Source organism: Gymnoscopelus microlampas, assembly GCF_963454915.1.
Source record: "Gymnoscopelus microlampas genome assembly, chromosome: 2".
Lineage (NCBI taxonomy): Eukaryota > Metazoa > Chordata > Actinopteri > Myctophiformes > Myctophidae > Gymnoscopelus > Gymnoscopelus microlampas.
The window spans coordinates 52,359,236-52,372,628 of record NC_139939.1 but is presented as its reverse complement, the minus strand read 5'-3'; the positions used below and the strand labels follow the sequence as shown (position 1 = coordinate 52,372,628).

The 13,393-nt window shown below is 39.3% G+C and overlaps 1 protein-coding gene across 2 annotated transcripts in view; it reads right to left on the bottom strand.

Annotated features, from left to right (window-relative positions):
* The window catches only part of sdk1b (sidekick cell adhesion molecule 1b), a 446,717-nt gene that overhangs the window by 180,123 nt on the left and 253,201 nt on the right, over window positions 1-13,393 (bottom strand). Inside the window, exon 6 of one of the 2 annotated variants that reach the window (XM_084044504.1) lies at window positions 173-199. The exons of the other annotated variant lie outside the window; for it this stretch is intronic. Coding sequence (XP_083900630.1) covers window positions 173-199 — 27 coding nt within the window. The remainder of the gene's footprint in view (window positions 1-172; window positions 200-13,393) is intronic. 2 annotated transcript variants of the gene reach the window in all.

Below are 13,393 nucleotides of genomic sequence, written 5' to 3'. Positions count from 1 at the left end.
GTGTGTGTGTGTGTGTGTGTGTGTGTGTGTGTGTGTGTGTGTGTGTGTGTGTGTGTGTGTGTGTGTGTGTGTGTGTGTGTGTGTGTGTGTGTGTGTGTGTGTGTGTGTGTGTGTGTGTATATGTGAGAGAGCAGTGAGAGAGAGCAGTGTAAAATGAAAATGGGGGTATTACCTGTTGATCCCCGGTTTTTCTTGCCAACTGTCCGTCAGCCAAACACATTGAGGTGGGTGTGATGGGGAGAGAGAGAGAGAGAGAGAGAGCGAGAGAGAGAGAGAGAGAGAGAGAGAGAGAGAGAGAGAGAGAGAGAGAGAGACAGACAGACAGACAGACAGACAGACAGACAGACAGACAGACAGACAGACAGACAGACAGACAGACAGACAGACAGACAGACAGACAGACAGACAGACAGACAGACAGACAGAGATAGAGAGAGACAGAGAGAGGAGGAAGTAAGACAGTAGAGATATCATTTAGATTCCAAGCAGCAAAAAGACACATTTTAGAAAATAAATAAAATACAACAAAAAGCACAAAGAGATCAGAGAGACGGAAAGAGAGAGAAAAACAGTAGACGGTAAATATACAAGAGATGCCAGAGAGAGTACGGAGAAGTATAGCAGTACGGTTGTGCTTCATTAAGATGCTGAAGAAGGCCGGACTCAGTCCTCAGTCTCTCACTCTGGTCTACAGAGGACTAAGTCTCTGGTCTACAGAGGACTAAGTCTCTGGTCTACAGAGGACTCAGTCTCTGGCCTACGGAGGACTCAGTCTCTGGTCTACAGACGACTCAGTCTCTGGCCTACAGAGGACTCAGTCTCTGTCCTACAGAGGACTCAGTCTCTGGCCTACAGAGGACTCAGTCCTCAGTCTCTCACTCTGGTCTACAGAGGACTCAGTCTCTGGTCTACAGAGGACTCAGTCTATGGTCTACAGAGGACTCAGTCTATGGTCTACAGAGGACTCAGTCTAAAGCATCCTCTCCAGCTGTATCACGGTGTGGTTTGGAAACACTACCCAAGCTGAGAGGAAATTCGCTTCAACAAGTAATAGAAACTGCAGAGAGAATGGAATACAACCACCTTAAGGATTACAAATCATTGTGCGTATCGCTACACTGTTTACAACCAAATGACCTCGGCACATAGAAATACTGTTCACATAACCAGAACTGAACTGACTTTAATATAATTACATTTGAATAAATTGCTGCTACTCATCGCAAAGGTTTTTATACCAAGTGAATGCAAAACATCGAAATACTGCCGTCAACTTTTAAAAGTTTGATAACTGTTTCTTAGAGAAAATGCACAATTTTTATAGTTTGAGATAGTCTTCCCTCAAAGTTGCAATGTAACACTTTTTCCACCTACAGGACACGATTTTCTAAGTTTGTTTTCCGGCCACTGTGCAATTAGTAGCCGAAGACATTAAGGACGGTAGCTAATATTACACATTACATCTCTCGCATACCTATAGGAAATAGGTGAACTTAATCATGACAGATGAACTGAATCATGACATAATGAACTGAATCATGACAGATGAACTGAATCATGACATAATGAACTGAATCATGACAGATGAACTGAATCATGACATAATGAACTGAATCATGACAGATGAACTGAATCATGACATATGAACTGAATCATGACAGATGAACTAAATCATGACATATGAACTGAATCATGACAGATGAACTGAATCATGACAGATGAACTAAATCATGACATATGAACTGAATCATGACATAATGAACTGAATCATGACAGATGAACTGAATCATGACATAATGAACTGAATCATGACAGATGAACTAAATCATGACAGATGAACTAAATCATGACATATGAACTGAATCATGACATAATGAACTGAATCATGACAGATGAACTAAATCATGACATATGAACTGAATCATGACATAATGAACTGAATCATGACATAATGAACTGAATCATGACATAATGAACTGAATCATGACAGATGAACTGAATCATGACATAATGAACTAAATCATGACATAATGAACTGAATCATGACATAATGAACTGAATCATGACAGATGAACTGAATCATGACATAATGAACTAAATCATGACATAATGAACTAAATCATGACATAATGAACTGAATCATGACAGATGAACTGAATCATGACATAATGAACTGAATCATGACAGATGAACTGAATCATGACAGATGAACTAAATCATGACATAATGAACTGAATCATGACAGATGAACTGAATCATGACAGATGAACTGAATCATGACATAATGAACTGAATCATGACAGATGAACTAAATCATGACAGATGAACTAAATCATGACATATGAACTGAATCATGACAGATGAACTGAATCATGACAGATGAACTGAATCATGACAGATGAACTGAATCATGACAGATGAACTGAATCATGACAGATGAACTGAATCATGACATAATGAACTGAATCATGACAGATGAACTGAATCATGACATATGAACTGAATCATGACATAATGAACTGAATCATGACAGATGAACTGAATCATGACATAATGAACTGAATCATGACAGATGAACTGAATCATGACATATGAACTGAATCATGACATAATGAACTGAATCATGACATATGAACTGAATCATGACATATGAACTGAATCATGACAGATGAACTAAATCATGACATAATGAACTGAATCATGACATAATGAACTGAATCATGACATATGAACTGAATCATGACAGATGAACTGAATCATGACATAATGAACTGAATCATGACATATGAACTGAATCATGACATATGAACTGAATCATGACAGATGAACTAAATCATGACATAATGAACTGAATCATGACAGATGAACTGAATCATGACAGATGAACTGAATCATGACAGATGAACTAAATCATGACATAATGAACTGAATCATGACATAATGAACTGAATCATGACAGATGAACTGAATCATGACAGATGAACTGAATCATGACAGATGAACTAAATCATGACATAATGAACTGAATCATGACATAATGAACTGAATCATGACAGATGAACTAAATCATGACATATGAACTGAATCATGACATAATGAACTGAATCATGACAGATGAACTAAATCATGACATATGAACTGAATCATGACATAATGAACTGAATCATGACAGATGAACTGAATCATGACATAATGAACTGAATCATGACATAATGAACTGAATCATGACATAATGAACTGAATCATGACAGATGAACTGAATCATGACAGATGAACTAAATCATGACATAATGAACTGAATCATGACAGATGAACTGAATCATGACAGATGAACTGAATCATGACAGATGAACTGAATCATGACAGATGAACTGAATCATGACAGATGAACTAAATCATGACATAATGAACTGAATCATGACAGATGAACTGAATCATGACAGATGAACTGAATCATGACAGATGAACTAAATCATGACATATGAACTGAATCATGACAGATGAACTAAATCATGACAGATGAACTAAATCATGACATAATGAACTGAATCATGACATAATGAACTGAATCATGACATAATGAACTGAATCATGACAGATGAACTAAATCATGACATATGAACTGAATCATGACATAATGAACTGAATCAAGACATAATGAACTGAATCATGACAGATGAACTGAATCATGACAGATGAACTGAATCATGACAGATGAACTGAATCATGACAGATGAACTGAATCATGACAGATGAACTAAATCATGACATATGAACTGAATCATGACAGATGAACTGAATCATGACAGATGAACTAAATCATGACATATGAACTGAATCATGACAGATGAACTGAATCATGACAGATGAACTGAATCATGACAGATGAACTAAATCATGACATATGAACTGAATCATGACAGATGAACTGAATCATGACAGATGAACTGAATCATGACAGATGAACTGAATCATGACATAATGAACTGAATCATGACATAATGAACTGAATCATGACAGATGAACTAAATCATGACATATGAACTGAATCATGACATAATGAACTGAATCATGACATAATGAACTGAATCATGACAGATGAACTGAATCATGACAGATGAACTAAATCATGACATATGAACTGAATCATGACATAATGAACTGAATCATGACAGATGAACTGAATCATGACAGATGAACTAAATCATGACATAATGAACTGAATCATGACAGATGAACTGAATCATGACATAATGAACTGAATCATGACAGATGAACTGAATCATGACATAATGAACTGAATCATGACAGATGAACTGAATCATGACATATGAACTGAATCATGACAGATGAACTAAATCATGACATAATGAACTGAATCATGACAGATGAACTAAATCATGACATAATGAACTGAATCATGACAGATGAACTGAATCATGACATATGAACTGAATCATGACAGATGAACTAAATCATGACATAATGAACTGAATCATGACAGATGAACTGAATCATGACAGATGAACTAAATCATGACATAATGAACTGAATCATGACATATGAACTGAATCATAACAGATGAACTGAATCATGACATATGAACTGAATCATGACAGATGAACTAAATCATGACATAATGAACTGAATCATGACATAATGAACTGAATCATGACAGATGAACTAAATCATGACATAATGAACTGAATCATGACAGATGAACTAAATCATGACATAATGAACTGAATCATGACAGATGAACTGAATCATGACATATGAACTGAATCATAACAGATGAACTGAATCATGACATATGAACTGAATCATGACAGATGAACTAAATCATGACATAATGAACTGAATCATGACAGATGAACTGAATCATGACAAATGAACTGAATCATGACAGATGAACTGAATCATGATAGATGAACGGAACTGCACAGTTATTGCACTGGTTTTTAGTACGACTATGAAGAACTTATTTATTTGTCTTTTTTAAAGAGTATGGTAGGATATAGCCTATGTGTCCGCTACTGGTGAAACCTTCCCCATGTCGCCAGTTTGAGAAAGACTAGAAAATCGCGAATTAAATTAGGTTTTTTTTTTTGTGTTTTTTTTTTTTTTTTCATATTAACACAGTTCGAATGTTGAAGAAGGTTTGTATTCTATCAGAAAGCCGTTTTATAGTCATTAAATGGTTACAATTAGATTGTGAACATGCCTCCTGTTTGTAAGAGAGTTTCTGTGTGTACTTATGGGAGGTAGGCACCAGAGTAGCCTAACTCCCATAAGTAGCAGCGTCTTTTTTAAATGCTGTCCCTGGGAGCTGAGCTCCAAGATTTTCTATGCATTCTTGCACATGGCAAATAAAGTCTATTCATTCTATATTTATATACATATCCCGTTGGGAAACTGTGCTGCCTACAGAGAAGCGCAGAGGGGGGAGCAGTTAGGGGTTAAGTGTCTTGCTCAGGGACACTTTGCGAGAGAGAGAGAGGAGAGAGAGAGAGAGAGTGAGAGAGAGAGAGAGAGAGAGAACAGGACATAAAGTGTACTGTTATCATGCTGCGCCGAGAGGTTGTTTGCGACACATCCGTCAACTGTGGACGGCGATCATTAACTTCATCTCTTTCTCAACTCATCCCTCTCTCCTCTCCTCCTATCATTCATCCCTCTCTCCTATCATTCATCCCTCTCTCTCTCTCTCCTATGCTTTCTCACATTCTTTCCCTTAAGGTCGGGAAGTGACAGCCTGCAGAGGAAGGAATGACAGTGTGACACTATAATGGCAGATAATCCATATTCACTGTCCATCCGTCAAACATCTACGCCATGCAGGGCTATTGAACTACACACTCTATTGGTCTGGAATTTAACCCATTGAGACCTGAAGCCGATTCTACATGTCTCCTAAATCCCAACAGTATTCTGAAAAACGTATGTTTCTATATCAGTGGTGCTCAATCTTTTTCATGTCAAGGACCCCCAAAATTATATGTATTTGGCCGCGGACCCCCATCAAAATATGTTGTTCCAGGGACCCCCCAGAAGCAAATATTTGAGTTAAAAATGTTCGCTTTAAAAATATATATATTCAAAGATTTGCACACATTTTAACGATTTTCAAAAATAGCAGATCTACAAGCTCGTAGCGCGGCACTCGGTGCCGCGCTATGAGCTTGCATATCTGCTATTTTTGAATAGCCCAAAGTGTAAAATAATGCTTTTCGGCTCAAATCTAAAAGTGACACGGTTCCAGGTCTTAATGGGTTAAAATCTTTTTTTGCTTTTTGGTGTTGACAGGTTCTAATGAAAAACAAACAAAAAAAACAAATGAGTGTACCGTACTAAAAAATATATCTCTACTGACCGGCAGGAACCGGCTAACTCCAAAATGTTCATTTTTCAGGAAATGAAAAAAAAGAAAAAAAGAAATGGAGTTAGGAGGTTTAGTTCATAATTGATAAGAACAGCTGAATGAACCTCAAAGCTCACAATGAGGTTGGAGGTCAAAAGGGGGTGGAGCCTGGAGTCAGCAAAACCAGCCCCCTTTGCTGGAGTTAGCTGGTTTAGCATACAATTTGAGGATCCAATGCAGTTAGCTGGTTTTGTCAGAAGCACTTTTTAATACTTTTCATTGGTTCAATATTTTTTTTTACCAACACACACTCATTGGTTCCTGCCGGACAGCAACTACATATAACATTGATTATTTCACTTTTTAACAAAAAACGAAGAAAAATATTTAAATAATTTCTATATCGTCTCTGTCGGGGTGGAAATGTCCAAAACTGTTACTTTTCAGGATTTAGATAAAAAAGTATCAAAAGTAGCAGATCTACAAGCTCGAAACGCAGGTCTGTTACTTTTGATGCTTATAATAATAATAATAATAATACCTGGGATTTATATAGCGCTTTTCTGAGAACTAAAAGTCACTTTACAAAACTAAACCAAGTGGAACATGCTTCTGTGTGACGTTGTAGCAGGGCGTTGATTTACGAAAAAACACAAAAAGTTAGAATAATATTATGGTTTCTACCCGACAGCAACGATATAAACTAATATTTTAGTCACATATGTGACCCAGGCCATTTGCATTCAGCAGTGACACTGCACCGCCGCTGAAATATGAACGCTGCTGCAGCTGCTGCTTTCTAATTTAGAGTTTCATTAATTTAACTAAACTTACACTGCATTTAGAAGAGACCTACAAGCTAACAACGCACGCACGCACACACACACACACACACACACACACACACACACACACACACACACACACACACACACACACACACACACACACACACACACACACACACACACACACACACACACACACACACACACACACACACACACAGAATGTCAGAGACAAGATGATGCATGAGATTGTGTGTGAGAAAGAAAGAGAGCCAGGAAACTATGGAGGGGTGCATATGTGTGAGTGTGAGTGTGAGTGCGCGTGCGCGTGCGCGTGCGCGTGCGCGTGTGCGTGTGTGTGCGCGTGCGCGTGTGTGCGTGTGTGCCAAGATGAACTGTTACAGAAAACTCTGTCTGGCATTATAGTTTTTTTTTAAATCAGTAAGAAGTCAATACAGAGATCAGTGATACTCCAGATACAGCTGTTTTTGCCGTGGAATCGTGAGAGTGTGCATGTATGCGTACCTGTGTGTGTGTGTGTGTGTGTGTGTGTGTGTGTGTGTGTGTGTGTGTGTGTGTGTGTGTGTGTGTGTGTGTGTGTGTGTGTGTGTGTGTGTGTGTGTGTGTGTGTGTGTGTGTATGTGTGTGTGTGTGTGTGTGTGTGTGTGTGTGTGTGTGTGTGTGTGTGTTACGGGTCCCTGGAGTATGATTTGTATTCATGTATTCACCGTTGTGTATGCAGCTGCCTGAAGGACTTACAACAAGCCGGTCACTGTGTCCTCTAGTGTGTGTGTGTGTGTGTGTGTGTGTGTGTGTGTGTGTGTGTGTGTGTGTGTGTGTGTGTGTGTGTAAAGGTCAAGCTTTGACAGTGTTTGGTGAAGGCAGGCAGAAGAACGGTGTAACCTTCAATGACCCACGAGAGGATGGATGGATGGATGGATGATTGGGTGGATGGACGGAAAGAGGGATGGAGAGAATGATGAAAGATGAAGGTGAGTCTGGAAGGCAGAATGTGGTTGGAACAGAAGAGCGGGGGCTTAACGAGGCTCATGTGAGAAACATAATGAAATATACATACACATACATGCCATGTTTATATGAATATAAATGGTAGCTGTGTTCAGCCAGATTGCCAGATGTACAGTGGGTGACCATTGACTTTGTCGCTTTTCATAAGAGTATCACTTCACTCATTTGCCTCACCCGCTTTGCAGTAAATTTAAGTTCCAAATACTACCACAAGGTGCCGCTTTGGAGTCACTTTTTTTGTGACAGACAGACAGACAGACAGACAGACAGACAGACAGACAGATAGATGTCTTATATTATTATTAATAATAATAATAATAACTAGCAATAATTACGTGTGCTTAGAGCGTTTAAATTGGGTTTTCTGTTCAGCGTCGGGCAGTCAGGAACGCATCTCTGTCATTTTAGAAATGTTCAGACACACATTGGTTTCTGTCTGTCTGTCTGTCTGTCTGTCTGTCTGTCTCAAAAGTCCGTGGAGAGACAGACAGACAGACAGACGTCTTATATGTTGTTTTTTTCTCGCATCAATTTCTGTATAGTAGGATTCTACCTCTTTCCTCTATAAATGAAATAGTCCAGTTAGTGTAGCGGTTAAAACTGATGTCCGGCGATTTTACGACCCGGGTTCGAATCTCACGCTATAAGCATGCTGACCTGCTATTTTTACTTTTACTTCTACTCCACTACATCTCAGAGGAAAATATTGTACTTTTACTCCACTACCATTATTTGAACGCTTTAGTTACTAGTTACTTTGCAGATATAAATCATGACATTATAAAACATACATTATTTGCCCTATTTCATATAGTCTATTTGAAAATGGCCGATCTACAAGCTCACAATGCATTGCGACGCATTGTGATCAGCTATTATCAAACATTTATTTGCCAATACTTTTGCACTTTTACTTTGATTGAACTCAAGTAACATTTTGAGTTCATCCATGACCGTAACAGACGACCGTCATGTGATCCATGGCCAACAGCAAGGCGTTTGTTTTCATTCTTATAAGACCGCGTGGCTCATTTATATGCACGTGAAAGTAACTAAGCGGAAAGTAACTAAGTACATTTACTCCATGTCCACTTGTTGCTGACGGTGGTAGTGTAGGAGCAGCGCTGTAAAAGCCCCAAGCGTCATCGGTGCAGGAAAGATGCGTATTTGGTTGTACACACGGAGACGCAAGGGTGGCGTTTTCAGTCGGAATTCAAATCATGATGCAACACTTTGTGAGCTTGTAGATCGGCTATTTTCGCTACTTTTATGGGACACTGTTGTACAACAAAGTAGAATTAATTTGTGAAGAAAGAAAAACCCATTAACAGTTGAAAATAGCCTACACCAGAGGTTTTCAACCAGTGGTCCGGGGACCACCAGTGGTCCTTGAGGGGGTTCCAGGGGGTCCCCAGCCAAATTAATAGTTAGCAACCAAATTGACCCTTATGTGTCTGTAACTCTTAATGTACAAATGGAACCAAATGGACCCGTCAGGGTCCATTTGGTTCCATTTGTACACTCTCAGAGTTAAATGAACACTGATGATGATGATGATACAGTGTAGATTGGGACGCCCAAGAAATCTAAATGGTTGAGTCCCTGGCATATCTTTTCAAATGGGGGTCCCTGGGCTAATATGTGTCAATTTGGGGGTCCTTGATGGGAATAAGGTTGAAAACCACTGGCCTACACCATTTCTGCCCATCCCTCTAACTTCATGTAGGCGCATTAAAAATATCAAAATTGGCCGCTCTGAATTTGTATCTGAACAAATACTTTGATAGAAGAGATAGGCCTACAGAGGTACTGTAGGGGGGAGGGGGAACCTGATAGCAGAGTTCCTCACTTGGCTTATTTGGAATAATCATTAACATAACCGGTTTGGCAAGAGACTGGGCCAGTGTTGTAGGCTAGTGCTAATTTTGGAAGTGGGGGAGCAAGGTTCTTGAGCGGATTGGAGTTTTTTTTTTGTTACTTTATTTCGGTTTTAGGGTTAAGCTCTGATCCACCCGTCCCCCCCTCCCACGAAAGCCCCCGACCCCCCGCACGCAACCACTCCGCCGCGCTGCGCCAGGCCGCGCTGCGCTAAAACGCACTGTCTGTGCCTGTGGTGGCCTACTGAAAGCTAATAACATAGTAGTATGACAAGGGTGCAATTATATTCAATGATATTCAATTGTTTTGTGGAAAACACATGGCTCATCATGCTTAATTAAAGAGAGACTCACTTGCCTTTTCTTAGTGCTTTTCATTGTTTGGACAGAAGAAATTGTAAACATTTAGCCAATATTCGATCATCATTAAATAACAGACAGTGAACTGGTAAACTGGTGACAGCATGTCATGGATAGCACATTAATTCTTAAACAATATTGAGGAGGAAATAAGTATAAACGAGGAAATAAAATAAAACAAACCAAAAAGACGCCAATAACCCCTGTCTTATAAAAACTGCCAAAGTGGGTCGGGGTTATCTGACATGACAGGCTGTGCCACTTTGGTTTTTGTGCTTTCTGCCGTGCGATGTGCTCGCAGCCAAGTCTTGACATAAGGCTCTGGATTCCAGGACCTGAGCGGAGGTCCATATGTCTAATAAACATCAGAGCCGACACACGTTCTGTATGTAGTGGTGATGTTATTATGAGGTTCAATGTTCATCAAACTAAAGCCGCACACGCATTCTGCCGAGCTGCATGGAATGAGCATATTACAGTTAATAAGGGGTACAAGTGCAGCTGGTACCCTTCTCCCTCCACATTCTATGTAGGCCTAGGCATAGTCCCTAAAAGCATTCACTGAAGATTTTTCGAAATCTCACCTGCACAACCCAATATTATGCTGTTGTTACAAATGTAATGCAGTAAACATGAACGTAGCGTTAACCGTGGTGATGTGTTGGATAATATTCACCCGCAGCTGGTTTTAACGAGACAGCAGCGTATATGAAAATGCTTCACAGATGATCCGATCATCTTTATTTTTAAATTGATGATGAAAGCCGCACACGCAAAATGGGGGTCCCCAATATGGTTATTTTGGGGGGTCATGGCCTGAAAAAGATTGAGAACCCCTACTTTGATGCATCTCTCTCTCTCTCTCTCTCTCTCTCTCTCTCTCTCTCTCTCTCTTTCTCTCTCTCAGAGAGAGACCTTGTCTTTGTACAGAGAGACAGAGAGAGAGAGCGCATCTGGATAAAAGAGACTTTGTCTTTGTATAGAGAGAGAGAGATAATTAACATAACCGGTTTAGCGATGAATAGACTGGACAAGGAGCACATGTCGTTGAAGAGTTTTTTGGTTTGCAGTTTACTTAAGTAAAAATATCAATACTGCAATGTAGAAGTAGCCTACTCTGTTACGAGTAAAGTATATATAGTAGGCCTATATTATATTAATTTCTCTCTCTCTCTCTCTCTCTCTCTCTCTCTCTCTCTCTCTCTCTCTCTCTCTCTCTCTCTCTCTCTCTCTCTCTCTCTCTCTCTGCCAAAAATAGACTAAAATGTTAGAAAATAGAGTTGCATCGCGACTCTTTGTGGGCTTGTAGATCAGATTTTTTTGCCTATTTAATAGCCACGCTGAAATTGCATCTGAACAAATAGCCTGCCTTGATAGACCCCCCCCGCTCAAAGAGAGAGACACACGGCATAAGTGCACACACAGAAAGCACAGAACGTATGACCCCAGTATATATTAAATATATATATATATATATAGTGCCACTGAACCACCACCACAGAAATACAATTTGTCAATTCAAATGAGCTATTGGCAAGAGAAAAAAATACGTTTATTTTCCCGTCTCGTTTTATCAATTAAGACGTTAAAATTAAACTAATGTTAAGCTCAGCATCATGCTATCTAACTTTATTTGCTTAATATTTTGCTTAATATAAATGTCACATCTTGTACTGTAAGCAACAGACAGGATCTTTCTCTGTCTTTCTAGGAAAAACAGTGCCTAAAAACCCCAAAACAAACAATTTTGCTATTCAAATGAGCTATTGGCATGATAAAACATACGTTTACATTTTCCAAAGCAAGTGTCAAAACATAATACAAAAGTGTAAAGTAATGTATGTACAGTTTGGAGAGGCTATACAGTATACTAGTAACAAATATATTCTTGCTGTCTGCTGTGGGCTGTAGGCAGCTGTAGGCAGTAGACCGCTGCTGCCCCTAGTGGCACAGAGTGGAAATCATACATGCCCTGCATGAAACGCATGAGAAGAATGAAAAAAAAACGACAAAGTCAATGGTCACCCACTGTATGAGGAGAGGAGGTGAGCTGGGCGTACGAAGAGGAATTATGCAGAGAGAGCGAGAGAGAAACCATCTGAAAGATCTGAGTCCAGTATGGAGGTCACTGTTTCAACACTGCAGCCGCACGCACACGCACACGCACACAGACAGACAGACAGACAGACAGACAGACAGACAGACAGACAGACAGACAGACAGACAGACAGACAGACAGACAGACAGACAGACAGACACACACACACACACACACACACACACACACACACACGCCAATGGTTGAAAGTAACTAAGTACAGACAGACAGACAGACAGACAGACAGACAGACAGACAGACAGACAGACAGACAGACAGACAGACAGACAGACAGACAGACACACACACACACACACACACACACACACACACACACACACGCCAATGGTTGAAAGTAACTAAGTACATCTCAGAGACAAATATTTTACTTCCACTCCACTACAATTATTTGAAGTTACTTGAGTTACTACAGTAGTTACTTTGTAGATTTTGATTATTGTTACAACACATACACCGCTTCAGCCCTGTATACATTTTGGCCATTTGAAAATAGCCGATCTACAAGCTTGAAGATCTGCGAGTTTGCAGATCTCGATTTGTATGCATTTTTATAACTTGTGGGACATACTGCATGATGACTACTTTCTACTTTTGGTACTTTAAGTACATTTTGATAATAATACTTTTGTACTTTTTCACTCAAGTACATTTTGACTTTTTAACGTGTGAGTTAACTCATTGAGTGACAGAAATCTTTTTTTTTTTTTAAACGTTTGGCAATTCTGGCACTCAATTTTACTACCTATGAGTATGTAAAAGAACAAAAACAAATAAACAAAAAATATTTCTATATTATGTTGTCCCAGTGCCAGAGTTTTTTTCACAAAAAACAAAAAGTGCTTAGGAAGCGAGGTACAGC